Raw genomic sequence first — 25,829 nt, forward strand, 5'->3', positions numbered from 1 at the left:
AAGTGCCCTCTCGAAACTAGCCTGGGTGAGGTGTTAAAAAGGAAAAAAAACATCACATAAGCTTGGAGTGGATTTCATTGCGTGTGTAACATCTAATGTGTAACATGTCTCACCAATTCAAAATTAAGCGTTCTGACATTATTCAGGCCGATTGAATTTCATTTGCACAACAATGAAACGGAAAACCGCATGTACTACTACATAGAGCAGCACAGAGGGCTATAAAACTGCACTAAAAAGGTTTATGGACTGTAAAAATGTAGAAATGTTTCTAGAGGATGTGCATCATACGTAAGCTATCCGATGGAGCTTGTGAACTTATCGACTGTGTATGTTTTATGGTTGTTAGGTTAGAAAATAATAGGGACCCAAGAGAGAACTTGAGAAAGCTGGTGCAAATAATTCATAGATTTGCATTTAATTCTCATAGTCTTAGTCAAGGATGTGCAGGAGAGCCATATGCAGTGGCTGATGTTCAAACTGCCCAGTACCCAGTAGATTTGCAGATTCTGCTGTAGGACGATAATAATGGTACCGCTAGGTAACCATAAAATCACTCTCCAGCTCTGCCTAATTGATTTGATGTGACCACTGGCTCCATTCGCATGGATTTCATGCATACAAGTGTTTCTTTTCCCTGGAGGATTTGATGGTAATTTTTAAGGGAGTTTTCACACTAGCCTTTTTCATTGTGCTGTCAAGGTTAAGGCATTAAATCATGTGATTAATCTGGGAACTTTAAAACCTTCATTTTATTTAAAAACACAAATTAATAATTTTACCAAGCTTTGCCCCAGTGTTTCTCTCTAATTACCCAACCCGCTTAGCTGCACTTGCCCTATCCCTAGTAATGCCCCTAACATTAGCAAGGTGAAAACTAGCACATGCCTCCTCTGATGCATGCCTCTTTTGAAACTGCTGCTGACGTAGCAATATCGGGTAGCCAGCATGTTCAGAGGAAAGCACAGCTTGTGTGCTTGGTTCATTTTGTAACATGGCTGCTTCAACTTATTGCATTACTATTCTTTTCATCAGTGTATGCTAATAAAGCAATGCTGTGATATATCTGGATCGAGGTTACTGTAGTAAGCTCTGCTTTGTGGAGTGTGTATTTACTGACAGCATGGTGATAAACGCTCACCTCGCACTGGAATCTTTTCATATCCTCCTGCACAATGTGGACAACATATTGTCCAAACAAATGGAGTTATCCTGAAAGGCCTAGTAAAAGAAAACCAACAATAATGAGCCCCTCCCCCAAACTAGCCCAGCACTGGTCGTGGGTGCAGACTCCTGTATTCAGAACAAGTGAGAAACACACTAAAGCTGAACCCAGCAGCTATTAAACTGTGATGGAAGGAAAAGCATTGGTCCAATCAGAGTGTGATATAACCCTTTAATCATATTGGCTAAACACACACCGCCAATAATCTAATTACAGTGGAGGTTGAGAGGGCGATTAGTAACTAACTGAAGAAAAAGAAGCACAATTACACCAGGCCTTTCTGGTTGCCACTGCTATCTTGACTCCTTTTCAATCAACGTCCATTAGCGTGTGGCTGGTATTTGTGTGTGAACGCTCGAAGAGGAGAGAAAAAAAAAAAGAGTCTCAATTAACAAAACACCCTCTGGCAGTCTGTCCTCTAAGACAGTTTACTAATAATATCTAAATTGTTCTCTATTGACTGCATAATATATTCATTAGATTTCAAAGCCTTTGATTTTTCTAATTTCCATCCCTGCTAAGACGAGAAGTGCTGGGCAGCTGTTGCCATAGCGACTAAACTATACCTGTCCTATTCCTGGGGAAAGTGACTGCTCCACTGACAGTGGGAGTGCTGAAAACATTCACTTATTTACATAAGTATGAATGAAACCCTAGGAAAGTATGAGCAGGCAATAATAAAGCACTGTGCTGAAATGCCCTTTGGATGCTGTCTTGTGTTTATGAAATTCGTATTATGAGTGTCACTTAACCGGTTTATTATTGACTATTAATATTATCATTCTCTTCCCTTGACAGTCCAAAACCTACATGTGCAGTAGCCAAGGGAAAATACTGTGCTTTACAATTGACTTTGAATCTGGCTTCTCCTGTTCTGAGAGCGCTTCAAAGGTAAGATATTTAAGAATATATCACAAGAATATGTCTTTGCGCTACAAGCCAAATTCAGAAAAGGCTGGGGTCTAAAATGCAAATACATAAATACAGTGTTTTTATTTTACTTTTACTTTGACTTGTATTTCATTGCAGACAGTATGAACCCAAGATGTTTAATGTTTGTGTATGGTCAACTTCATTTAATTTATTAATAAACATCCATACCTGCATTTCAGGCCTGCAAATGTGACAAATAATTCAAATAATTTGTGCATTTTCTGTATTAATGCTTCCTTCACAAAAGTGTGCTGACATAACCCTCGTACCATGATAGACCCTTGTTTTAGGATCAGTTGCTGACGTGTTACTGAGCAATGGTCCCTCCCAGAGACCTCTGAGCCCAGAGAAGTGGCTGCCATTTCTGGACATGGTTAACATAGCACTTTTGTTTTGCACAGTAAATATTTAATTGCCCTTTTGTGAATGAAACTCTTTATATTAGTAATTGACTAAAGTTTGCCAGAGTAATCCCTTGCCCATGTGGTTCTATCAACTGTTGTTGAATGACAAATATTCATGCAGTGATATTTGAGGGATCAGAGTCCAGGGGGTGTTCAGCTTAGACTTGCTTAAGTGTTGTTAGGAAAAAACTAAGTTTTGGTAGGAGAAACACGCCTGAAGCACCTCCCCTTTCCAATCTAAAATCCTATTAATCCCCTGAACTTCTCTTAGGTATCATGACAATTCTTTGCAACCATTTACCGCCCCACCTCTTCCCATTTCCTTCCAGAAATCCTTCCTTTTTGAGGAAGAAATTGTTTTTTAAACATTTTTAACATGTTCTCATGCATTTGTTGACAAACTTGAGCTCTGCTGCCCATTTTTCTCCTCAAAGACTCTTTTATAGGCTTCTCCAGACAATGCTTGTGTACAAATTGTAAATAGCGTCACCTCTTGATTATACCTGTTTGAAATAACAACATTATGAAGTTATTGCACCTCATTTCTGGGCCTAATTTGCCCCATTTCAGCAATTGTTTGGAATGCATTGCAGGCGTGAAATGCAGGAGTATATGTATATTAGACAATAAATTGAAGTTGAATAGACAAAACATTAAAATATAATAGGTTTATACTGTCTGCAATGTAAGAAACTCGAGTTTCTCTATCTTTACATCTGCATCTGCTCATTTTCCGGTTGGAATCAGGCAACTGGAATATTTATGTGTGCTAATTATGCTCCAAAAGGAAGCAGAGCATTCAGAGTCCTCATAGCCATCAGCTGGTGCTGAGAGTATTGCCTAAAGTACATTTCGAGGATACTTTCCCCTTATTAGCAAAACATGCTTAGAAGAAATGACTCATTATTCTATCAGGATTACTATAATCTTGACTTTTAGAGTAGTTTGAATATTAATAGGCTAACACGAGGTGATTTCAAGGCTGGCAGACTGGCCTAAGTCTGGGCTTTATTGTTAATGTTTCGAAACTAATTAGCATAGTAGTGCATGTGCCTTAGTCGATCGGTTTCACCCTGTAAGGCAGCCGTTACAATGAGCGCGGATGACGTATATGCAAACGAGGCTCGATCAGGCCTTTCAACAGCTCTTAATGAGCTTCTTTCAGCACAGACTCCAGCTGTCCGTCTTTGTTTGTGGCTAAGTACAGCACGATTTTCATGGACTGCTACAGCAGTCCATTTGCAGAGTCACTCTATATGAAGCAGGTAATTAATTCCTGACATTTAGGATGATGAATAGTGGATGCAGTGTGAAAAGTTGCTAAAAATACTGTACATATCCAGTGCAGGTGAACAGTATAATAAGTATGCATGCTTTTGTAATACATTTATGAACACATTACACTGTCTGGGGAGAAAATAAACATGACCTTTTTCCTTTAGAGCTGTCATTCTTTTCATTTTGAGAGTCAAAAGCACATACACAAAAGCTCAGGAAAAGTAATGGGTTTTGCATTTGAATTTGAATGTATTAATTTGCTGTATCCTGTGTCATTTATTTAAAATAATAATTTCCTGTTACCCCAAACATTGTCAATTTGTTGAAACATGTAATATGAGTGATGCAAGTTAAACTAGTGAAATATCTGCCAGTTTAACATTCCATTAGAACTAAATACAGAAGACCCACGTTGAGTGAAGACACCGCTCTGCCACTAGTTGGTGAAGACCAGTCCCAGAAAACTCATTGCAATTCTGTATCCTGCTCACACAGATCTGTAGTAATGGACATTAGTCAACTTTGACTTTGCTTTAGCTTCTTGACCTGCCTGCTGTATTTGATTTCCTCTGGTCTCGTCATCCACAGAAAGTCATTTGGAGATATAAATTCTCCCAGCTGAAAGGTTCCTCTGATGATGGAAAGACAAGAGTGAAACTCTTATTCAAGAACTCAGAAAGCAAACAGATAGAAATGAAGGTAAGATGCACCTTTGCAGCTCTCTATATTAATATAATATTAATATAATGTATTATACCTATTTAATTATTGCATCATGTTTTTTTAGAGATATTCCTACCAGGTTATTTTGTCTCCCTAATCCAATCCAAATTATACATGCTAATACTGAGCCGATCCAATCCTTGTGTTTGTGTAACTGACTGAATCCTCCACTGGTAAAACAGAGTGTTCATGCAATAGTTTTATATAATTGTAAATACACTCATTGTCAGTAAAATAATTGCACCTAGAAAGGAGTGTTTGATGCTGTTCGGAAGGAGGATAAAGGTTACCAGGAACAATAAATTATTAAAAATGTGAAAGATATGGGGAACATTTACACAAGTTACACAAGCAAGTTCTTGAGACTGCACCAGTATCTGCACAACCTTTGTCTTAGTGGACTGGAGTGTAGGTTTAAGAAAGGTATGGTCACTGGTTGCAGGATATCTTTAACATAAAGTTTTACTGTCAGAAGGCTTATAATGAAGACCAAAGATGATCTGTTGTTGTATGAAATTACACCCCACACCACAATACCAGGCCTTGTGGATTTTAGCATCTAGGATCTTAGCATCTTAGTACTACACACTGACTCAATTTTCTGCACCAAAGCATAAGTTGAACTGATGATCTGCAGGCTTTCTTTTTATTTTTTCTACAACAGTCTGGCATGACTACCCACCATGTTTTATTCATATCGGTTGATAATGTTATAATGCAACAGCATTTTATATAATTATTGTATTTAATCATGTAATAATTAGTGATATGTGTGTTTTAAATATACTGCCTGGCCAAAAAACGTACCTGGATTTAACTAAGCAAATGATGTGGGGTTGATGCTGCAGTTGGTCAGGTCTAGGTTCAGCAACAGTATGTGCTGAAAGAATGAGGTCAGCTGACTACCTGAATATACTGAATATAGATCAGGTTATTCAATCAATTATTTTTTTCTTCCCTGATGGCACGGACATATTCCAAGATGACAATGCCAGAATTCATTGGGGCTGGAATTGTAAAAGAGTGATTCAGGGAGCATGAGATCATCATTTTCACACATGGATTGTTCACCACAGACCTTAGAGTCCAGACCTTAACCTCATTGAGAATCTTTGGGATGTGCTGGAGAAGACTTTGTGCCGTGGTCAGACTCTATCATCATCAGTGCTGCAAGATCTTGGTCAAAATTAATGAAACACTGGATTGAAATAAATCTTGACGTTTCAGAAGCTTATCAAAACAATGCCACAGTAAATGCGTACTGCACTCAAAGCTAAAGGCAGATCAACTAAATATTAGAGTGCGTGACCCTTTTTTTTTGGCCAGGCGGTGTAGTTTCTTATAGGTTCAGAAATTATGTTTAGTTTTCATCCTCCACTGTTCCACACTGCAGAGCCTAGCTAAACTCTTTTATTTGTCTTCTGAGAACTCTCCTCAGTGCTGCCAGCTCACCAGTAATGTCTGTTAATGATGACTTGAGGCCACAACATGATGCTCTGAACACTGTAGTTAAAACAATTGAATTGAATTGACTCTGAACTGGGAATAATATAGCTGACACCCAGTCGATTAAAATATGCCTGTATCAGCCCTGATCCAGAGAGTGGATCAGATGGGATCATCCTTAGTTTTTTTCTTTTGAGTAACGATGAACATGAACCAGTGACCTACAGTTGTGGCATATGCTTCCCTCCCCTTAATCACCCAAAAATAAACCTGTCAAATGTTATTCTTAAAAATCTCTTCATGTGTTTATGCGTTTGGCCCAACCAGGAGCTGGAGTTTGCTAACCTGACAGCTCTTCTTCACTGTATCCACTCCTTCATCGCTGCCAAAGTGGCCTCAGTGGACCCACTCTTTGTCAACAATCAAACCATCACACGGAAGTACATGTACAACAGCTAGGAACACAAGTGGTGTGAAGAACATCTCGTCTGTGGATTCAGTCTGCTATTTTATGCACAATATCTATGAATATATCTAGTTCTTGTTATTTTTGTATGACTCTTATAAACCAAGAATGAAAAAAGGAAAAAAAAACTTTTGGACTAGATGATATTTTGACATGCATTGATTAACAGTTTGGTACTCGATTATAATATGTTCATTAATCTGCTTTAAATCAGTTCATGTTGATCATGTAGCAAAGCAAATGTTCATATATGGATATGGTATATGGCATTATGAGTTTGTTAATGCATGCATTGCATTTAACAATTTACAGACCAAAACGGGTGATCCTAGGAGGAACTTAGTCGTAATATGAACAATTTATATTTAACTTCTGTCCTTTTGTCTTTCTTTTTGGTTATAGACTCAATTATCCTTACACCTGTACACAGGTGCAGCTCTTGAAATATATTTTTCATGATTATAAGCTCTATTGTCTCACTTAAAAGTCTTATTTTGTCAAAATGTGTATAATACAAAAGTCACAGAGAATCAGATAAAACGCCTCAAATTTTCAGATTTTGGGAAATTCTTGCAGCATGAACTCAAAGCTACATTATTCAATTTTGTAATCAGTGTTAATGTTTTTCTCCTTTTTAAATAAAAAAAAATCCTCAATTATAACCACATTACACAGATTTGTAGTGTAGCTGTATATTAATTGTTTGATTAAAACAGTAATTAGGTCACGTAGGGTAGCCAACAGCTGTCCTGAGGAAGTTTATTCCTGTTTTTTTTTGTTTGTTTGTTTTTTAATCTGTGATGAAACTGCAGCCCCATAATTTGCAGCTCTGTTCTGTATGGTGTTATCCAGTACCTTTCCAAATAAAAACAGTTAATGAACTGTAGATGAAGATGTGTATGATCTTTTTTGTGCACAAAGAGACTGTCAGCTGATAGATCTCTTTGCTTTGTCCTTTCTCCTTTTCAGCGCTGTTGTTTTCCTTATTAAATGTAAGGAAGTATGGTAATTAGAGCTTTTACAAAAGTGAGCCTATACTTGTATGCACAGATGTGGTCAAAAGTTTACGTATGCTTATTGTGTTTGTAAATGACATGGAAATACTGAGCTTTTAATGATAAAGAGTGTACAACATAACATTAATACATGGTAAAACATTAACACGTGAACAGCACTGAGTTGCACTGGTGTGAACGGCAAGTTCTGTACATGCCTCGTTAGAATGAAGCAGCAGCGGAGACGGCATAAGTTAATAGCTTTAGTAATTATCTGGGTAATAAATCAGATAACACTGCATCTGAACAGCAGTTTAGCTCAAACATGAGGAGTATGTTTCATAGTTGGGTCGGATCGAGGTTTCCTGTATTCACTTCCTTTCTAAGATTACGCTTAGAAATAATCATCATAGGAGATTTTTGATAGTTACAAAAAAAGTATTTTGTCTGGAAGAAAATACAGATGTGCTAATTTTAGAGGATGAAAATATGAAGAATAAAGAGTTTTTTCTTTTTCAATTAAACATATGGGGATAGACAGAGCTGCACATCCAACTGTAACCAACCAGCAGAGGTAATAGACCTGTGGTGGTTTCACTTTTGAGAGTTATTGCGTTTAACAAGTTTTCTACTGTCACTGATTCTAACAAATATTTAAAACTCGTTCTGCAGATTTAGAAATACTATCACAGTTCCAATTCCAACTAGATTGCTCTGTCTGATTACGTGATTCGTGCTGATTGGGCTTGTATACAGCTTTTTGATCAGATGCGTGTTTTTCATATAATCTTCCCTAATATCTGTTTTTTTTTTCTATTAAGAATGAATAGTGAGAAAAAGGTCCTGCTTGATCAAATACACACCATCTCTAGACAAGAATAAATTTACTGTTGTTTTGACATTTTTATTTCCCGTTATTTGTCATTCACTTCCATTCATTGTTGCCCCTAATCCCAGTTTCTTCTTTGCCTGACAGAAACCGAACTGCCTGTACTCCCTTCAGGGCAGGTCCCTAAATTCTTTCCCATCGCTATACTGACTCATCTGTCTGTCATTTCATCATCTCTTGTCATCTGAGAGCAAGCACACATTTTGAAACTCCTTCAGGACAGGTAACTGAGTGTGGCTAATCCATAACCATACTGATCATCGCTCCTCTTTTCTATAGTTTTTTTTATTATTTTTCAACTTTATCTGCAATCATTATGCTTTTTTAGTTATTTTCATTATTCGTAAATTTAAATGTTACTAGTAGTTAAATGTAAATAGCATACAAGCTAAAGTTAATTACTGTAAGAAAGTTTAATACAACTAATACATATATAAAACCACATTAAAAAAACAAGATAAACATAACTGAATCAAAGTTGAATCAACGTACAATCTGTGCATATGAATAAATCCATTCTAAAGTTGGGGATCAACTTTGTTTCAATGCATTACACAATATACAAATGAACACTGGTTCAATAAGCTTTTGTTATCTGCAGAAAAAAGAAGGTTTTATGCATAATATATTTCCATGGATTATGTTTTTTCCTTTGTAATGCAATACAGTATCTTTTTTTTTGTCCATTTCAGCACTCGGTCTACAGCGTTATATAGTTTTCAGTGGGCAACATAAGCTCTTTGAACAGAAGAAGCATCTAAAGCACTTGGATGCAAGGCAAAACACTTTGCAGGGTGAATTCTAAAGTAGCAGCACTCAAGAGTTAGACTCAAAGAGCTCCTGCAGTCCAGTGGGCAGCAGGGAAGCAGTCATTAGAAACCCCAAATTGTGGTGAAATAAACACAATGGAGGAGGAAAAGGAACAAAATGAGTTGCATTAAAACAAAGACCAGGCTGTTTGTCTGTCACTAGCTCAACTGTTTTCCCTTCTGTTCCTTCTGAAGAGAGATGATGAGACTGTACCATGTGGAGCACTTCAACACCAGCCCCTCACTGCCCAATTACGCACACGTCTTCAAGGGAAAACACTCTTTACTGAAGAGTTTGCAGTGCAGTGCTCGGGCTTTACGTCATGTAACTTAGTGTTCTTAAAGTAACTCTCAACAGTGGTGGGTGAGCCACTGATGCAAGTTCTATTCAATACCAATGTGAGCAAGTTTGTCTTTTTTTTTTTTTTTAACTTATGCGCACATTAGGGATGCTCAATGATATCAGAATTATATCGGTATAGGGTAATAATCGATTTTTAGAATAATTTGGCCGATATTTTAAACCGATACTTGCAGCGATTGCAGACCATGCTGCCAAAATTGTCCAACAATGGCCACGCTACTTTAAAATCTACTAATTTGCATTTTTTCATTTTTATTAATTTTTTATTATTTTATTTATCCTCTTAATTTAAAAAAGGGTTAAAGCTGTTACCTGTTTATGTAAGAACCTGTTGGGTGAGTAAATGTAAATGAAACCAAAAAAATTCATTTCTTATAAGATTTTTTTTTTTTTTTCATAGAGTTGGTTGAAAGTTAAAATGTAAGGCAAGTAAATATGTTACATTTGTTTCTGAAAGTTTACTGGGCTGTCTAGATTCTCTAAGTGTGTGTGTGTGTACATATACATGTGTAATATGTATTTTATTAAACGCAATGTGACGAAACTTAGAGATGTGCTTCCAGACAGGACTAAAATTACCGGAGGATGACGGAGTTCAGTGAAAAACAGTAGATAATTCAGCCTAAGTGAACATCTGAGAAAACCACGTACACAAGATGACAGAGGACCCCCCATAAAAGAGAAAATTACCCTAGGACCCCCTGAGAAACAAATCTGATCATCGTCATAAGTCTGGTTGTGCACAGATCCGCCTTAACATTAGCAATATGTCATACAGCATATGTCAGTGTTTTTAAGGTGTTCACATGCTGCAGTTTGAGGCCTGATTAATGGATGCCAGATGGGGACATCCCATTTCGGAAGTCATGTGGGCATGTACCTTTCCTCAGTTCTCGGTGAATGAAGTTCAACTTATATAGCGTCTTTCTAGAAACCCAAGGACGCTTTTCAATTTATCGTTGTTGCATGTGTACCGGAAGTATTGCATAGTGGACTAATATTACCACCTTCAGTGGACAGCAGTGCAATTGTTGGATGTAATGATTGTGAAGCAAGATCTTAAGCAGCTCTCTCTGAATCTCATCCACTTTCAATGCCAAAGGGCCTGAACACATATCCCACAAGTAAGTAAAGTTTCCTTTAGTTTCTATGGGACATGGCAGAATTCATAGGATGCTAGTTCCTACCCCATTACTTGAACGTGTAAGAGTTCTCACAACAGTTGTGATTGTTAGTTAGTTAACTCAATGATATAATAGTTAGTTAACTCTCCTGATATAATTCATAGAATTCAGTGGACCTCATGGATGTCAGTGATGGGGCCCCATTAGGATCACTGATGGGATCAGGAAGGGTTAAACATGGGCCACATTTGGGTTATACACTGAACATACAGTATATTAAGCCCAATTGGATCGCAGGAAAAACACATGTACAAACCAACTAAGAGCCCCTGCCCACCTAGAACCCAGCTAGCCCACATGAGAACCACAAAATCATGTTAGGTGGTTCTAATGTCAGAGTATTTGTAGGAATTGTGCAAATGTGTTTTAAGAATAATTCATTCCTAACAGTTAGTTGCTAAATAAGGCCTATTGTAACAAAGCAGCTTCAAACTACTGCCCTCCCTCCACCATGCTTCACTCCTGGGATGAGGTTTAGGTGTTTATAAAGCAATGTTCTGTTATTTACCCTAACATTACTGTGTACCCCTTCAACTTTTATTGCATCTCCACACAGGACATTGTTCCAGTAGTCAGGTTGAACATCCTGGTAAGTCATGGCTCTGGAGGCACAAGAGTTGCCTCCAGACTCTTAGCTGTTTACGGATTCTACAGCATACCTTTGCACTGTTCTTTGTAGGACTACCAGGAGAGACGAAGAGCATCAACAGTGCAGAGCATCTTTCATTTTTAAAATATCTGTCTGACTGTGGAATGTAGAAGAACCAAATCTTTAACAATGTTATTGTAAGCCTTCTCACACCTTCACACGCCAAATGCCTGAGACAGTGTGAAGTCTCTTTTGTTCTCTAAAAATCTCTTTATTTGTGTTGAATCTAATTTTGTGGTGAAAATCAGGTAATCAAAACTGCAAAGCCGCATCAGAACTATCTGAAATACCTGATTCATTGAAAAATCCTTTTTAAGACACAATTGCCACACACTTCTCCGCCAGACAAGATAAGATAACTATATACGCCATACTTGTTCAGGGCACAGATTAAATTTGACCTCCGGCCAGACCCGGGAATCTGGTCCATAACCCACAACCTTGACACATTTACTGCTCAGTGCTCTAACCCCTGAGCCCCCATTCCCTCAGATTCTTCAATAAAGAGATGGCACTGTACATAAAATGCAAGGTAAGATGCTTGTAAATTAAACTATAAGAAGAAATCAGAAAATAAACGTTTTATACATTTATTTTGACTGTATGAACGCAAAATATTTCATATTTTATCTGGTCAGCTTCCCTTCATTTCTTTCAGGCCTGCAACACCTTCATGACTTAAGGTGTGCAATAGTATTGAGTCGTCATTGTCACATTTTTTTTCATTTAAAATTCTCCACAGACGTCCTCTATTGGGGACACCTCAGAACTATTCCTGGCCTAATCAGTCTTTTTCTGCTGCTGTGCCTTTGTAATGTGTGCAGCATGTGGTCTTGCACTGTCTTATTGGAAGACAGTATATGTTGCTGTAAGATTTTAACATTCTTTTCTGTACTAATGCTGGCTGCGCAGAATTCAAACACAATACAAATACAATAAGTTGGAGTTGGAACAGCGTGGAGGGTCCAGCATCTTTTTCGCCTGACCACAAAACACATATTTTACTGTGGGATGGTTTGTCAGATGCCTCTGAGCCCAGAGAAGTCGAGGCCACTTGTGGGTATTGGTGAATGTAACTCGGCTCAGGCTTGTGACCTTGCACTGAATTTTCTCCAAAAGCCTTTTGTGGATGCTGCTTTTGCATAAAATCGTATTTACAATCACCTTTTGTCATCTCTTCATTATTTAGTTGGATGTTTTTGCTATCTCTAATTTGTCCACGTACCAATTTTTTTTTGGAATGTGTTGCACACCATAAATGCAGGAATGGATATATTTTAACAAAATGAAATTAAGTTGAACAGATAAAATATGTTTGAAACTGTTTGACAGTAAAAGAAACATATTTGTGCAACAAAGTCCATGCTTTTTTTTTAAATGTACTGTATGTTTCTGAATGGAAAATCCATTGGAAAGTTTTTAAAGGGACCCACAACAGTTCCTTAAGGTACTTAAAGAGTTACATTTCAAATGTTCTTCACAGCTGTACTCATTAATATGAGCGTTTGGAGGTAATGCTGAATTTAAGTGTACTATTAATCAGAACAGCCTGCAAAACCTACTCTCTCTCTCTACTGCTTAAAAAAGCACAGAGATTAATGATAGACAGACCTGGAAGGAAGGATAGAAAAATTAAGTATAACGCCAAAATGTCAGAATTGAAGCCTCTGCTTTTCTTCAGGATCGCGCAGGCTGATTTCTGCCCAAGGACAGGATAAGAGCTTCAAACAGATGAAGGTTTTCTTAACTTTCATGGATTCTCATGGATCTAAATGGTAATTGGAGTGTGATTTCAAAGCTCTGACAGAAATGACGTGAAGTAAGCCGTGTGTTTATACGTACCTGATCTTTCTGCCTACGTAATGCATGTGCTTGGAGAGCAGCAGACGACTAGAAACTCAAGTGGCTTTTGTGTGGAGTCAGCAGGGTATGACTAGGCCCTCTCAGGAAGAGAAAACACCGCTGCAGACAGACAGACCAGTTAACAGTCAGACACTCTGCCAGACATCAGACCAGAGAACACAGTAAGAAATGATTTCTCTTAATTTTCTTATTAAATGTGAGTTAGAACATTTTCTGATTAATCAGATACATTTTATGTCTAGTATTCTAGCTTGTTTATAAGATAAGAAAAATGTAAACGAGTAAATGCACTGCATTCCAGAGCTGTCTCTAACATGGTGATTTTTCCGGAGTAAAAATATTTTTAACTTTAAATGGAATTAAATGTAAATAACAGTTTATTCCAATTATTTAAATAGAATTTTTTGGGCATAGTTCTTCCAGAATTATTTATTATTATTTGCAGGGTTCGAATGATAAAATAATAAAAAAACAATACAGACAAAAATGGAGATACAAGGTTTCATTGGACAGCAACAATCATAAACTATCACATGATTCAAGCTAATACTTTTTTGGTCAGTAGAATGTTTTCTGAACATTACAATTAGTGTTCTTAGAATGTTTAATCTGTGAAGGTTAATGAATATTCTTCAAGTATTTTATATGTAATGTTTTTAAACATTATGACAATGCTACCACAATGTCACTTGTGTCAATGATTCCATTTTTTGTTTTTACAGTGTTGTTTTTAACTTTTTCTCAATGTTAGCATTTGTCTAGCTTTGTCTAGTAATGTGAAAAATTATACAATAATTTTGTGGTACAAACCAATTTTATGTCGCTCATTCTCAGAAAGTTCCTGTAAAATTATTTCGCTAACGTTAGACTAATCTTCCTGGAACCTTTTCAAAATGTTTCTAAACATTCCTTTAACATTCTCTGTCAGCTGGGATGTACTGTACACTATAATGTGTACTATAACATTTTTTAATTTTAAATGTATGTATAAATTTGACCTAAAACTCATCAGATTCTAACAATACTAAAAGCAATTCAAACAAATAAGACACAAATATTAGACTTTCTCATTTATTTATTGAGGAGCATCCCAATCCAATATTACATATACAAATTCAATTCACACCTGAGTGTCAACTGATTAAAAACACCCTCAGATTTCACAAAAAAAAAAAATCTGTTAATCACAAACATTCACACACTTACTCTCAATGATGTAGTATTGGATCATTTTCATCAATAAATAAATGAACAACATGTGTCTAATTTGATTTTTCTTATCTATTTTTAGAACTTGTTGACAAAGTTTTAGGTCAAATTTTTGCTGAAATATACAACATTCTAAAGGGTTCACAAACTTCAGGTAATTACTTTTACTCTTAAATGTTGTATACAGAAATAATGCTCTGTGTTGCCTTTTTCTCTTAATTTTTCCACTCTAGCAATGTCCAGCTGGATCTACCGGATTATCTTTTATTGTGTTCTGCTTTCATGTTTGCTGATAGACACAATGACAGCAGCTAAACGTATGTCATGTTTTTTTAACTCTCTCCCTACGAACTGTTATATGTGATTATCAGTCAATATTTGAAAAATCATGTCCTGCTTTATTTATGATTTTATCATGGGTATCATGGTAATGAACATTAAAGGAACTAGTGTGTGAAATGCTTACAGCAGTCTAATTTTAAACTCTTAAAATCTTAAACTCTGATCATTCACATTGGCTAGCAATGAGCATGCTGGCCTGTGTTCAACCTTTACTTACAAGATAACACCTTATAACTTACACAGGTGTTGTTGTTCCTAAGCCAGTTCCAGCCTAAGGGTACAATAATATGCTTTTTGGTAGGAGTTTACCTTTCAGAGGTTTGACATCACTTCCATATTAATACTTTTGGCTGTTATATAAAATAATAAAGTTTAGAAAAATATATATTACAATTATAATAAATTATAAAAATGTATTTTGTTATTTTACTTCTATTGCAGTATTTACTCTAAATCTAAAACCTCTTAAATTATGGAATTGCACATAATTGAAGTTCAGTCTTTTTGGTAGTTTCATATCATTATGAACATTGGAAATTGTGACCAGTAGGCCATTTTTCTCACCCTTAAAACTACAAATAAGGTTTAATTTTACTCATACTAGATCGTCTGCAGGTCAGAATGAATTGTTAATAAGCAGAGTTTTTGTTAGCTTGGGTTTGAGTGAGAGTCTCTGCTGATTAGCTCTGATTTCTTCTTACATCAGCTACACTTTGCTGGCAACAGATGCATTATAGTTTATTCAGTATTTTCTGACATTTAGCCCACTCAGCCCAGCCCAGCTGTTGTAGCACATTTGGCATCTCCAGCAGTCCCCAGTGCTTCATTTTATTGTATCTGCTGACAGATTAGGCATCATCATATTCACATGGGATAGCCCTATAGCTGATATGTTCTCCCATATATAATCTGGACCTGCTATCTGCTGGAAATGATGCAGGATGCTGCAGCAGACGAGACTATAGTGGATCATGCAGGATGACTCATTGTGTTGGACCTGTTTTGTGATCCAGCCAACGGAAAGGAATGTATTTTGTTCGTGTACGTGAGGTCCTTAATTAGACATGGCGTAGGCAGGGTAAAATTATACCTGTTTGTGCTGTAAAAAGGGTTCGCTGTATAATGTCACGTCATTCATCTGGATCTCTCTCGCCGTGCCCTATAGTGGACGGAAAGAGCAGGATTAATTGCAGTCATGTTCAGTTTTGAGTTGGACAAGAAGGTCTGAATGACAGTGCATCAATTCCAGTTCCAGCTCCCCATCCATCTCACATAATAATACCAGGGCATTACAGTAATTCTAATTATGGGCTACATTAAGTCATTTTGTACATCAGGAGTATAGAGGGAGTAAGATTGGTTTTATGATTGTTGCATGTTATCGGGGTTTGCTTTTACTGTTATACATGACAGTGATGTAATTATATAATGCATATTTCCCAGGGAAGTTACACAAGCCTGATGATTTGAAAAGATCAGTTTAAGAGTGTCCACATCACATGCATCAGCCATGCATTAGACTAGACCACAAGAGTAAACATTATTTTTATAGAAACAAATACAATTTCTGACCTTTTTTAATATAATAATAAGTCTTAGGAAATTAAGCCTGTTCTATGTAAATCTGAATATTTACAAACGTTTTCGACTGCTCTGAGTTAGAGGAACATTTAATCTGTTGTCATTGGTAACTTCTTTTCTATTGCCTGCTGTTAGCCCCATCTATTTGCATGCTGGGTCTGTCCTCCAGTCAATGAAACCCTTGTCAGTGGGTAGTTATTCTCTCCAGGCTACCTTAGGTAAACCTGTAGAACATATACAGTATAATGATTTCAGGCTGTAAAAGTAAGTTATCATTTTCTGAGCTGCTATTATTTTCTGTGCAACAGTGTTATTTTATGGCTTTTTCTTTATTGTAACAGAATTATGTTGTCAGTTATGTTCTGTTAAAGGAGCATTCTGTAGGAAATAAGAGTGAGCGTGTGAAATGGCTACAGAAGTCCAATTTCAAAACACCACAGAGTTGTCAGCTCACTCTGGTTGCCTAGTTTAGGAGGATAAATCTAAACAATCCAGTACAAGACGAGACCATGGCAAGCAAAATGAATCAGCTAATGAATACTTTTATAGAGTGTTTTTATTGTTTGCACATTATAAACCAGTGAACTTTATCAGTGGTTAGCTAACCTAGCTTTATTAACCACTAGCTGTGTTAGCATCAGCCAAGCCTGTTATACAGCTCCAAAAAAATACACTGTAGAGCTAAAGTTACTCTTTTACAGGTCCTAGTAATATACTGCTTAGTTTAGCAGATAACATATACATCTATATTTGAGTAGCCTACCATTTTATCTTGTTGCAGCCTGATTTAGATCTCAGTTATGATTGGTCCTCACTGCTGTCAAGGGAAGCCAGTGAAGACTGGGCAGGTGCCGCAAGTAGGAGACATGAAAAAACTTTCAAACTCACTGCTAATATTTACTCTTGTTTTATTCCTTTGTTGGTCACTGAGCTTTTTTAAAACATGCCGAGGCATTTTAGGATGTGTAGCAGCTAAGGTTTCTGCTGAACCAGCCCGCTTGCTAGCTTCCATGCTGCAGCACCGCTCGCTCACTGTTGTGTATTGGCAACCTGGGGGTTGAGTTGGTGTTGGGGAATGAGCAGCAGGCGGAGTCAGAGGCGCTGCTGATAAGAGCTGCCAGTGCTTTAACTCAGAATACTTCCTGATCATTTTATCATTTAATACTGACAATATAATCCTTGTTCAGTGGCAACCAATGTTCCCTTAACATTCATTTTGTGGTTATTTCTAAACTGTAATAAAATAAACAAAGAATTGTTGTGCATTTTTGTGAGACAAAATAAAAAACAAAACTAAATGCAAATCAGTTTTATTTAACTGAACGGAACATTAGAGCTCTTAGAATTATTGTGCAATGCAATTGATGTAAAAAAAATAGTTTTTATACAAAAATACTTACAATTTGTAAGGCAACTGCTTTTCTCAAACTATTTAATTAAATTCATCCAGATTTATTCATAGTGTGGCACCATCACTGACCCTCCCTGCTTATGATGTATCCAAAAAAGCTGATATTTTTTTTATTTTCTTGGATGGATCTGTATGTTCTTTTCAATGTTACACATTATATTGGTGTAATCAGGGGCGTAGCAGCAAATTCTGGGCCCTGTACACTCTCAATGTCAGTGGGCCCCTGTCCATGCCAGTACACAATGAACGTGGATTTTCATGGGCCCCTCTTTTTACTCGGGCCCTGGGTAGTCAGGTCCACTTTTCCCCCCACTACCACGCCCATGGGTGTAATCATCTAATGCATCTAATACTTCTCAGGAAAGCCACCCAAAACTGACTGTTTGGAAACATCAGCTAAAGAGAGTCATCACATGGTCAGCCGTGCTCTAGACCAGACAGCAAAAGGGTAAACACTATTTTTTCACCTTTTTTTTTTTACACACAACAATTTTTCTCCTGCAAAACATAATACAAAGCATTTTTTAACATCTGTTGTTGTTTCTTTCATTTATAATAGCAGAAACCATACTCAGTCATCCAGCCGGCAGATGTTTACTTTCTCCAGGCAAGCACCAGCGTCTATTCAGGGGATATCAAAAGCTGCAGAGGTCTTTCAAATGACTTTGCTATTGTTAAAGGATAAAGCAAGCAGGAGACAAAAAAGATCTGTGTCTGTGTCAGGTAAGATAGTGCTTCAGTGAAATCTAAAACACACATTTATAAATCACACACTCTCGCTCTCGCACACGTTTTAGAGTACAGTGCTGAGATTCATATTCACCCAGCATTTCAGAGCTTAGCGGCAATATTATTGAGCCACAGTGAAATGTCAGCTGTAATATATGCATACTGATTGATGAAAGGGTTTACAATAAGCCATGAAACGTATTCTGCTCAAACTCAGGGGAACAGTCGACTTCAATTATTGATTGGAATTGACCTAAATATCTGTGATCTGTCAAGCAGTGTTTGTTCTTAGCAATGGCTGTGAAGTTGGACTAGCTTTACAGAATCAGCAACAAAACCACCATCAACCTAACAAGAAACTGTAGCGCACAACAATTGCCAGAGCGTATGCATTATTTAACCTGGAACACTGCTACATAACACTGACTTTAAAGTTTAGTTTAAAATGATACCTTACTGAATTTCTCTGAGATCCTGTTCTGAATCTAAACCAGACAAATTACAATTTAGCATTTTCTGCATTCTGCTATTAGCATCTGGATTACACTACAAAACACTCACTGTGGATTAGAAGTTTTGAAGGAAAATCAAGGCAGCTGAATGTATCCTATAATGTAAAATATGAAGAAGGAAAAAAAACACACTTGGAGAAAGCCTCTTTGGTCAGCTCTGGCAATGCATTTTCTGATACACTGTCCTGATACACTGCTGTATAACCTTGGCCAACGTGCTGTATCTCAGTTTCAGGGTGTTCAGGCAATATTCTTATAGCCCAGTACATCTTTGTGGAGAGCAACAGTTTAATTTCTCACATCCTTAGAGAGGTCTTTGCTATGAGATGCCATGTTGAATATAGGTGCAATGTTAAGTGACCAATATGAGGGAACTGTACCTAAACCCCAAAGTTAAAAGCTCCCACTGCTCCCAAATCAGTTAAGCACAATTTGGACATGTTCACAGTGAAGTGTACTCACTTTTGTTGCCAGCATTTCAACATCTAATGGCTGTGTATTGAGTTCTTTTCAGAAGACAGCAAATCTATACTTCTACACAAGCTGTACGCTGACTACTAAGCTGATTCCAAATTTAATTTCTATGGTGTTGTACCATGAAAAGATATAAAAAAATGTGAGGGATGTACTCACTTTTGTTGGATACTGTACATACAGTATTAACTTTATGTATGTATCTTAACCTAAAATAATGTCAAACATTTGTTCCAAGCAATTTTCTATTGGTCTTTTCTTTCATTTATGGTCACAGATTGCTACAAATGTGAAAAACAGGTGCAAAGAGCAAACTAATTATTGTGTGACAGTACATTTATACATCTATAGTTTGGGAGAAGGACTACACCCTGTTCTTACCTATTACTTTCTATAAAACCCTCCAATTCTTTTACCTTCTTGTGATAAAGAAGGTCTATTTTATGTCATGCTCTAACTTCCTAGGAACCCCCCCCCCCCTTCAATCTATCTTATACGCATTCCACCCTTTCTTGCTTTCTTGTCTGAGTCTTCCCTGAGCATGGTCTGCATGATGCAAATTAAATATTACACAGATATACCAAATGTTATGAGATATAGGACTAGTGTTGTGACTTGTCCATGTTTCCTGAATTGTATTAAAGGCACCTAATGTGGATTTGACAGAGTCACTTGTCTGTTCACATGGACAGTTCTGGTCAAACTGTGGGCGATAATATTAGTCTTCTATGACCTATTTTAGATACATATATGAGCTTGTTAAGTCAATTGACCTATTGTTGCTTTTGATTTCCTGTCCAGGGATTTAATTTAGCCCAAGACTTAACTTTCCCTTCAGTTGGAAATCTCCATTCAAAGTCTAGTCTAAGACTAGGCTTAATCACTTTCTGGAAAACTGCTCCACAGTGTTCACTGTTATGACAGCTTATGTCATATACTAATTTAAAAGCATGACATCCAATATTATAGCATTGGTCATGGATTACTTGGAATGGGACCATTATATTAGTGCAGTGGTAGAAGTGGTCCCTTTATTGGGTGAGTCTGTTCTCTCAAAAACATGATTTTCCACTTATTCTGGCTGCTGTGCCTACGCAGATCTCCACATCGAGGAGGCCTTTCCCAGGGATGTTTTCCCACCTATAACTATCATTAACCCTCCTCCAGTCATGAAGTAAACAGTTGTAAAAGACAGGCTGTCTTTTGTTGAAGGTGGGAAAACACGACAATCCATACACTTTAAGCACTAGCTATTCTATATTACCAGACATAGTCATGAAAGGTCACACATAGTCTAAGGCATGGTTAAGTCAGTGTTGCGTAGTTAGCGAGGTTAAAGTAAAGTGGTATAGCTTGTATAACGCATTTTTTTGCACACAGTGGAACATGAGTGGATCAATTAGTCAGTCTTATTAGCTCTTTTTTTTTTTTTTTTTTTTTTTCCCCAGAGCTCCTTTCCGCGGAGGATGTGAAGCTGCTAGCAAACCTGTCTGGGTGTCCTCCAGCATTGCAGCCAGCCGGCTGCCCCACAGGAGGTGACTCAGAGAAATACCGCTCTATCTCCGGAGTCTGCAATAACAGGCATGTGACCCCTTTCTTAATAATTCATCCATAATGCACTGTCCTGTGGAGCAAAAAGGCACATTTCCCAGGCTGTTCTGAAACCGCCCTAATCAACCGTCTGCGGGACCCTGGCATTTTGCTCAGGGAATGGGGCCAAGTTGATAAGATGACCCATGACAGATAGGACGGGTCAGGGCAAGTGTAGCAGATGGAGGGCAGGCTAGTCACAGCACGAGGGGTGAGAGCAGCGGGCAGAAGCAGCACAAGCATGATGCCGTGATGCACTAAGCTTATCAAGCACACAGAGAGACACTTAAAATCAATTTTTAACCCAGATCATGTGGTGTGTAGCTCACAGTGGTGTGACAGATCTTCTTGATCCTATCTGAGGTGGCTCAGATCTAAAAAATAAAAAAAAAAGGTAGTCCATCACAAATGAAAGGCTAATTAAAGTTAATGAATGGAGTGCATTATTTATTGCCTTTTTCAAGATCTCACTTAATAAGTATATAAAGATGTTATGAAAATTACATATATTAGTACATTATTCACATGCCCACACGAGACAGTGGGTCAGCTGTAAATAAATCATATACTGTACACCTCATTTCCTCTAATTAGCATTATTCCCAGCCAGCTTTGTGAAGAGAAACAGATTTACAGTGCATTTAATTCACAGTGCTGTTTAACCTTGATATGTAAATTATGTGATCATAAAATCATAATCATAAAAATAAGAATTTTACATGAGAATGATACACATTTCTCATAATACGCTTGGAAACAGGCCTCGTATATCTTTTATGTCCCTTCGTCTAGAATGAAATGCTAAACTAAAGATTACCTGGGTGGAAATGCATGCCTCGCTGCCTCTTTGCTTCACAGCATGCAAATATGTTTGTTTTCCTGTAATGCCCCCAGAAACGCTTTAGATCCAACATATACAGACATACTTTCTTATTCAGAAATAACCCTCTCTGGGGAGCAGCCAGCACCGTCTTGGCCAGATGGCTCCCGGCGGAGTATGAGGATGGAGAAAGCCAACCAAAGGGCTGGAACACCGGGCACAAGTACAGCGGCTTCCAACTTCCCCCGGTAAGCCACAGAGTGCCATCCTAATTTAATGCCTCTATCGCGAAAAGAAACATGTCGGCCAGTAATTGCATGAATGACCTGAATATTGTATGTATATATGCATATTTATGTAAGCGTATACATTATAATGCTGTTCAGCTGACATGTGGTTGAGAATATATATGTATATATGTTTATATGCTCATCATGAAAGAAATAGTTGCACCCAGAAGAAAGTGTTGGATTGCAATGTTATTCAGAAGGAAGTGGTCTGCTTATGTCTCTGTCCATGGCAAAGTGCATGTAATGAAGACCAACAGTGCAGATTCTGGAACTGAACGAATTTGCACGTCACATACATACAGCTGTGGAAAAAAAAATAAGAGACCACTTAAAAAACAAAACAAAAAAAAAAACGATGAGATTCTTTGATTTTACCAATTTAAAAACCTCTGGAATATAATCAAGAGGAAGATGGATGATCACAAGCCATCAAACCCATCTGAACTACCTTAATTGTTGCACCTGGAGTGGCATGAAGTTATCCAAAAGCAGTGTGTAAGGCTGTTGGAGAAGAAGATGCCAACATGCATGAAAACTTTTTTTTTGGGGTATTTTTGCATGATTTGAGATCTGAAAGCACTGAATCTTTCTTGTTATTTCAGCCATTTCTCATTTTCTGCAAATAAATGCTCTAAATGAAAATATTTTTATTTTGAATTTGGGAGAAATATGGTCTGTAGTTTATTGAATAAAACCACAATGTTCATTTTACTCAAACCTATACCTATAAATAGCAAAATCAGAGAAACTGATTCAGAAACGAAGTGGTCTCTTAATTTTTTCCAGAGCTGTATGTATATATGTGCAAAGTATATCCAATATTGAAAGAACATGCATGTTTTTTTGCCATTTTTCACGACTTAACACTTTAACAGGTTAGAAAAACAGTGGCAAAGCCTGCCAAGTGAGCTCCAATGGGCGCATATTAAAGAATTCCCCGTTCCAGCATATTTAGCTGCCACACACTGTCCTTTCTTTGTGGCAATCTCCCATTAAAAATGCAGCACTATGCACGCAATTTTAAATATGCAGACCCTGAGCCTCCCACTCCAGAGAGGCAGCAGAACACCACTGCCGTGCTTTTCTCTCCTGAGTGAAAGCATTTTTTAATGAGGATGAACCCAAAACATTTCAGTGTGATAAGTGCCAGGACAAACACGCAGCTCCCCACCTCCCGAGATCAGCAGCGATGGCATGAGTGCCGCTCCACAAACACTTTGATCACATATAGCGTTTATATGAAGCGGAAGTGTTGCTCAGATGAAACTTTAAGCAGATAAACAAAGGCTAAAAGCGGAGGCTGATTTCACCCATTCTGTGCAACACTATGCAATAAGATTGAGGATATCAGGCCTTCTGGATTATAGAAGATTCAATCTCTCTCGCGGTAATGAAACCCGTATCCGCGCTGTCTTAGCAAAGCCTTTTATCTTCGGAATGGCAACTTTATGGGAGAAGGAGATATGTGCTTAACTTTAATGCATTAATGTATACGCTTCTCACGATACACAACATCGATTCTGTGCCATTCATTTTCTTAATGTTGTCGTACATTTTTTGGAAAAGCATAAATAAGGAGTGGCTGACTTTGTGCCATGGCATAGCAGGATGTAAGTTGATCATTTATTGAGTTTTTGCTCAGATGGTTTGGAAATGCCCACATCTGCATAAGTTGTGAGGTGCTATCTTGTAAGTGAGGTGAACACTCATGTTGTGTGCAGCCTGATGGGTTCTAGCTAACAGAGAACGTTATAAGAACGTTTAGCAACGTTTCAAAAAGGATCCAGAATGGTTAATCTGTATATGTCCCAGGAAAGTTCTGAAATAATGTCCCAGGAAATGTCATAATAATAGTTCTCAGTCTCACATACAGTTCTCTCAAATACTAACATTATGAAAACGTTAAAAGTAACAATCCCAAAACTAAAAATTCCCAAAACTAAATAACACTGACACAAGTGATATTGCAACATTTAAAAATGTTCAAAAAACAATCAAAGAACAACTGCAAATTCTTGACAGATTGGACATTCTAAGTGTTAACAGAATGTTAACTGTAGCATTAAAAATGTGTTAGCTGGCTTGGATCTTGGTGTTTAACTTCGATTACAGACAGTCGTTTCCACAAAATCTATATTTTCACAGCTGTTTGAATATAAGTTCTATTTCAAGTCTATGTTCTGTATAAAAAAAAACAAAAAATAATTTAAAAATGATGAAAAGAAAAACTAAATCAATTGCAACAGAAACAAGAGCATAAATATGAGGTTTTGATCTGACAGCTCAGAAATGTTCCAGACTCTGAAACTAACTTTCTGGCCTTGCTTGACCATCTCTTAAGTAAATGGAAACTTAGTGTCCACATTAAAATGTATGAGCTTCGGGAGATCTCTTCCTGAAATGGTCAGAGGCCTGAAAGCTGAAGAGAGCTGCTATAAAAACAGCACAAAATTATTGAAGAAGTTTAGTGTAAGAACTGAAGACATTAATCAGATTAGTCTGGTCTGCTTTCGAAGATTTGGAACATGTCAGTCATATATATATACATATTTCATTTAAGGTCCGGGAAGTCAGCAACAGCATTATGCAAAGCTCCAGCCAGGTCACACTGAAAGATGAGGCCTATTCCCAGCTGCTGGTGGACTGGGGTCAGTACATAGACCACGATATCTCCTTCACTCCTCAAAGCTCCAGCAAATCTGCCTTTCTGGAGGGACTTGACTGCCTGCACATGTGCGAAAATTCCAATCCATGCTTTCCTATTCAGGTAAGTTCTGTGCACCACCCACAAAGGTCAGATATTGTACCAAAATTGCCAATGCGGTTTTAAATATGACTTTTACATTTTTTAGTCTACTGCATTCAGTGACCTTGCGGCTGAGGTCACCCGCTCTATATGAAGGAATTTGTTCACTGAGCACAAGCTGTACAATAAATTCGACTTGGTGGGGGTGTCAGTATTTCATCGTTGTTCAATGAAAAACATCTATCTCCACTACAACAACTTTACAGGAGAAAGATAAAACCTTCGTAATTTTCAATGGATTTTAATGTAAAATATTTTTTTACAGGTAATTTTGGAGAATTAGCTAAGTCATTAACTGCACACTACAACTTTACAACGGGAAAAGTATCCTCAAGTGTGGTCGCAAAGACTTTTAGATGTTATGATGAAACTGGCTCTCATCAGGGCCGCAAGTTAACAGCACCCAGAATAGAGCCACCTAAATGCTTCACAGAGTATTTTCTTTAGTTTAACACTTTTAATTTTGCTACATAATTTATTGTAGTAGTGTTCCTCCATTAATTTACAATGTATAAAATACATATTTTTTGTTATTGAAAATAACAACATTGAATGAGAAGATGTCCAAGCTTTAGACTGGTACTGTATATACAGATAATTTAATATGTGCACTTGAATTCTATGTTTTCAAATCGGACACAGGTTTTGATCATATTATCAAGTACTTGTTTCTTCAAGGAGAAAGTAAAACATAGTAGCCGTTCCTTTCTCTGATATCGCCAGTCTTCTCTTGTTAGAGGTGTGAATGTATCTGCCTGCAGTTCAGCGTGGTTGATTTCGAATGTGCGCTGGGGGGTGGGGTTGGATGGAGGGGTGTTGGGGCCCGTGGCAGGAGTT

The 25,829-nt window shown here is 37.4% G+C and overlaps 2 protein-coding genes across 11 annotated transcripts in view; both read left to right on the forward strand.

Annotated features, from left to right (window-relative positions):
• sntg2 (syntrophin, gamma 2) overlaps nucleotides 1-10,076 on the forward strand; it is a 70,177-nt gene extending 60,101 nt beyond the window's left edge. For 5 of the 7 annotated variants that reach the window (XM_022673058.2, XM_049463893.1, XM_022673059.2 and 2 more), the window contains 3 exons: nucleotides 2,024-2,116; nucleotides 4,429-4,539; nucleotides 6,337-7,361. In XM_022673058.2, the coding sequence (XP_022528779.2) occupies nucleotides 2,024-2,116; nucleotides 4,429-4,539; nucleotides 6,337-6,468 (336 nt within the window). In that variant the 3' untranslated portion in view covers nucleotides 6,469-7,361. Of the gene's footprint in view, nucleotides 1-2,023; nucleotides 2,117-4,428; nucleotides 4,540-6,336; nucleotides 7,362-8,446; nucleotides 8,650-9,051 lie in introns of those variants that run through there. The other 2 variants (XR_007424076.1, XM_015607901.3) reach the window with 2 other exon arrangements.
• Nucleotides 10,077-10,177: 101 nt separating this feature from the next.
• Nucleotides 10,178-25,829, forward strand: part of tpo (thyroid peroxidase) — a 42,382-nt gene continuing 26,730 nt past the window's right edge. For 2 of the 4 annotated variants that reach the window (XM_015607902.3, XM_049463892.1), the window contains exons 1-8: nucleotides 10,178-13,140; nucleotides 13,249-13,389; nucleotides 14,671-14,754; nucleotides 18,132-18,219; nucleotides 18,331-18,494; nucleotides 20,935-21,067; nucleotides 22,015-22,144; nucleotides 24,747-24,953. In XM_015607902.3, coding sequence (XP_015463388.3) covers nucleotides 14,673-14,754; nucleotides 18,132-18,219; nucleotides 18,331-18,494; nucleotides 20,935-21,067; nucleotides 22,015-22,144; nucleotides 24,747-24,953 — 804 coding nt within the window. In that variant the 5' untranslated portion in view covers nucleotides 10,178-13,140; nucleotides 13,249-13,389; nucleotides 14,671-14,672. The remainder of the gene's footprint in view (nucleotides 13,141-13,248; nucleotides 13,390-14,670; nucleotides 14,755-18,131; nucleotides 18,220-18,330; nucleotides 18,495-20,934; nucleotides 21,068-22,014; nucleotides 22,145-24,746; nucleotides 24,954-25,829) is intronic. The other 2 variants (XM_049463890.1, XM_049463891.1) reach the window with 2 other exon arrangements.

This window comes from Astyanax mexicanus, chromosome 14 (genome assembly GCF_023375975.1).
Source record: "Astyanax mexicanus isolate ESR-SI-001 chromosome 14, AstMex3_surface, whole genome shotgun sequence".
In the NCBI taxonomy this organism is placed as follows: domain Eukaryota; kingdom Metazoa; phylum Chordata; class Actinopteri; order Characiformes; family Acestrorhamphidae; genus Astyanax; species Astyanax mexicanus.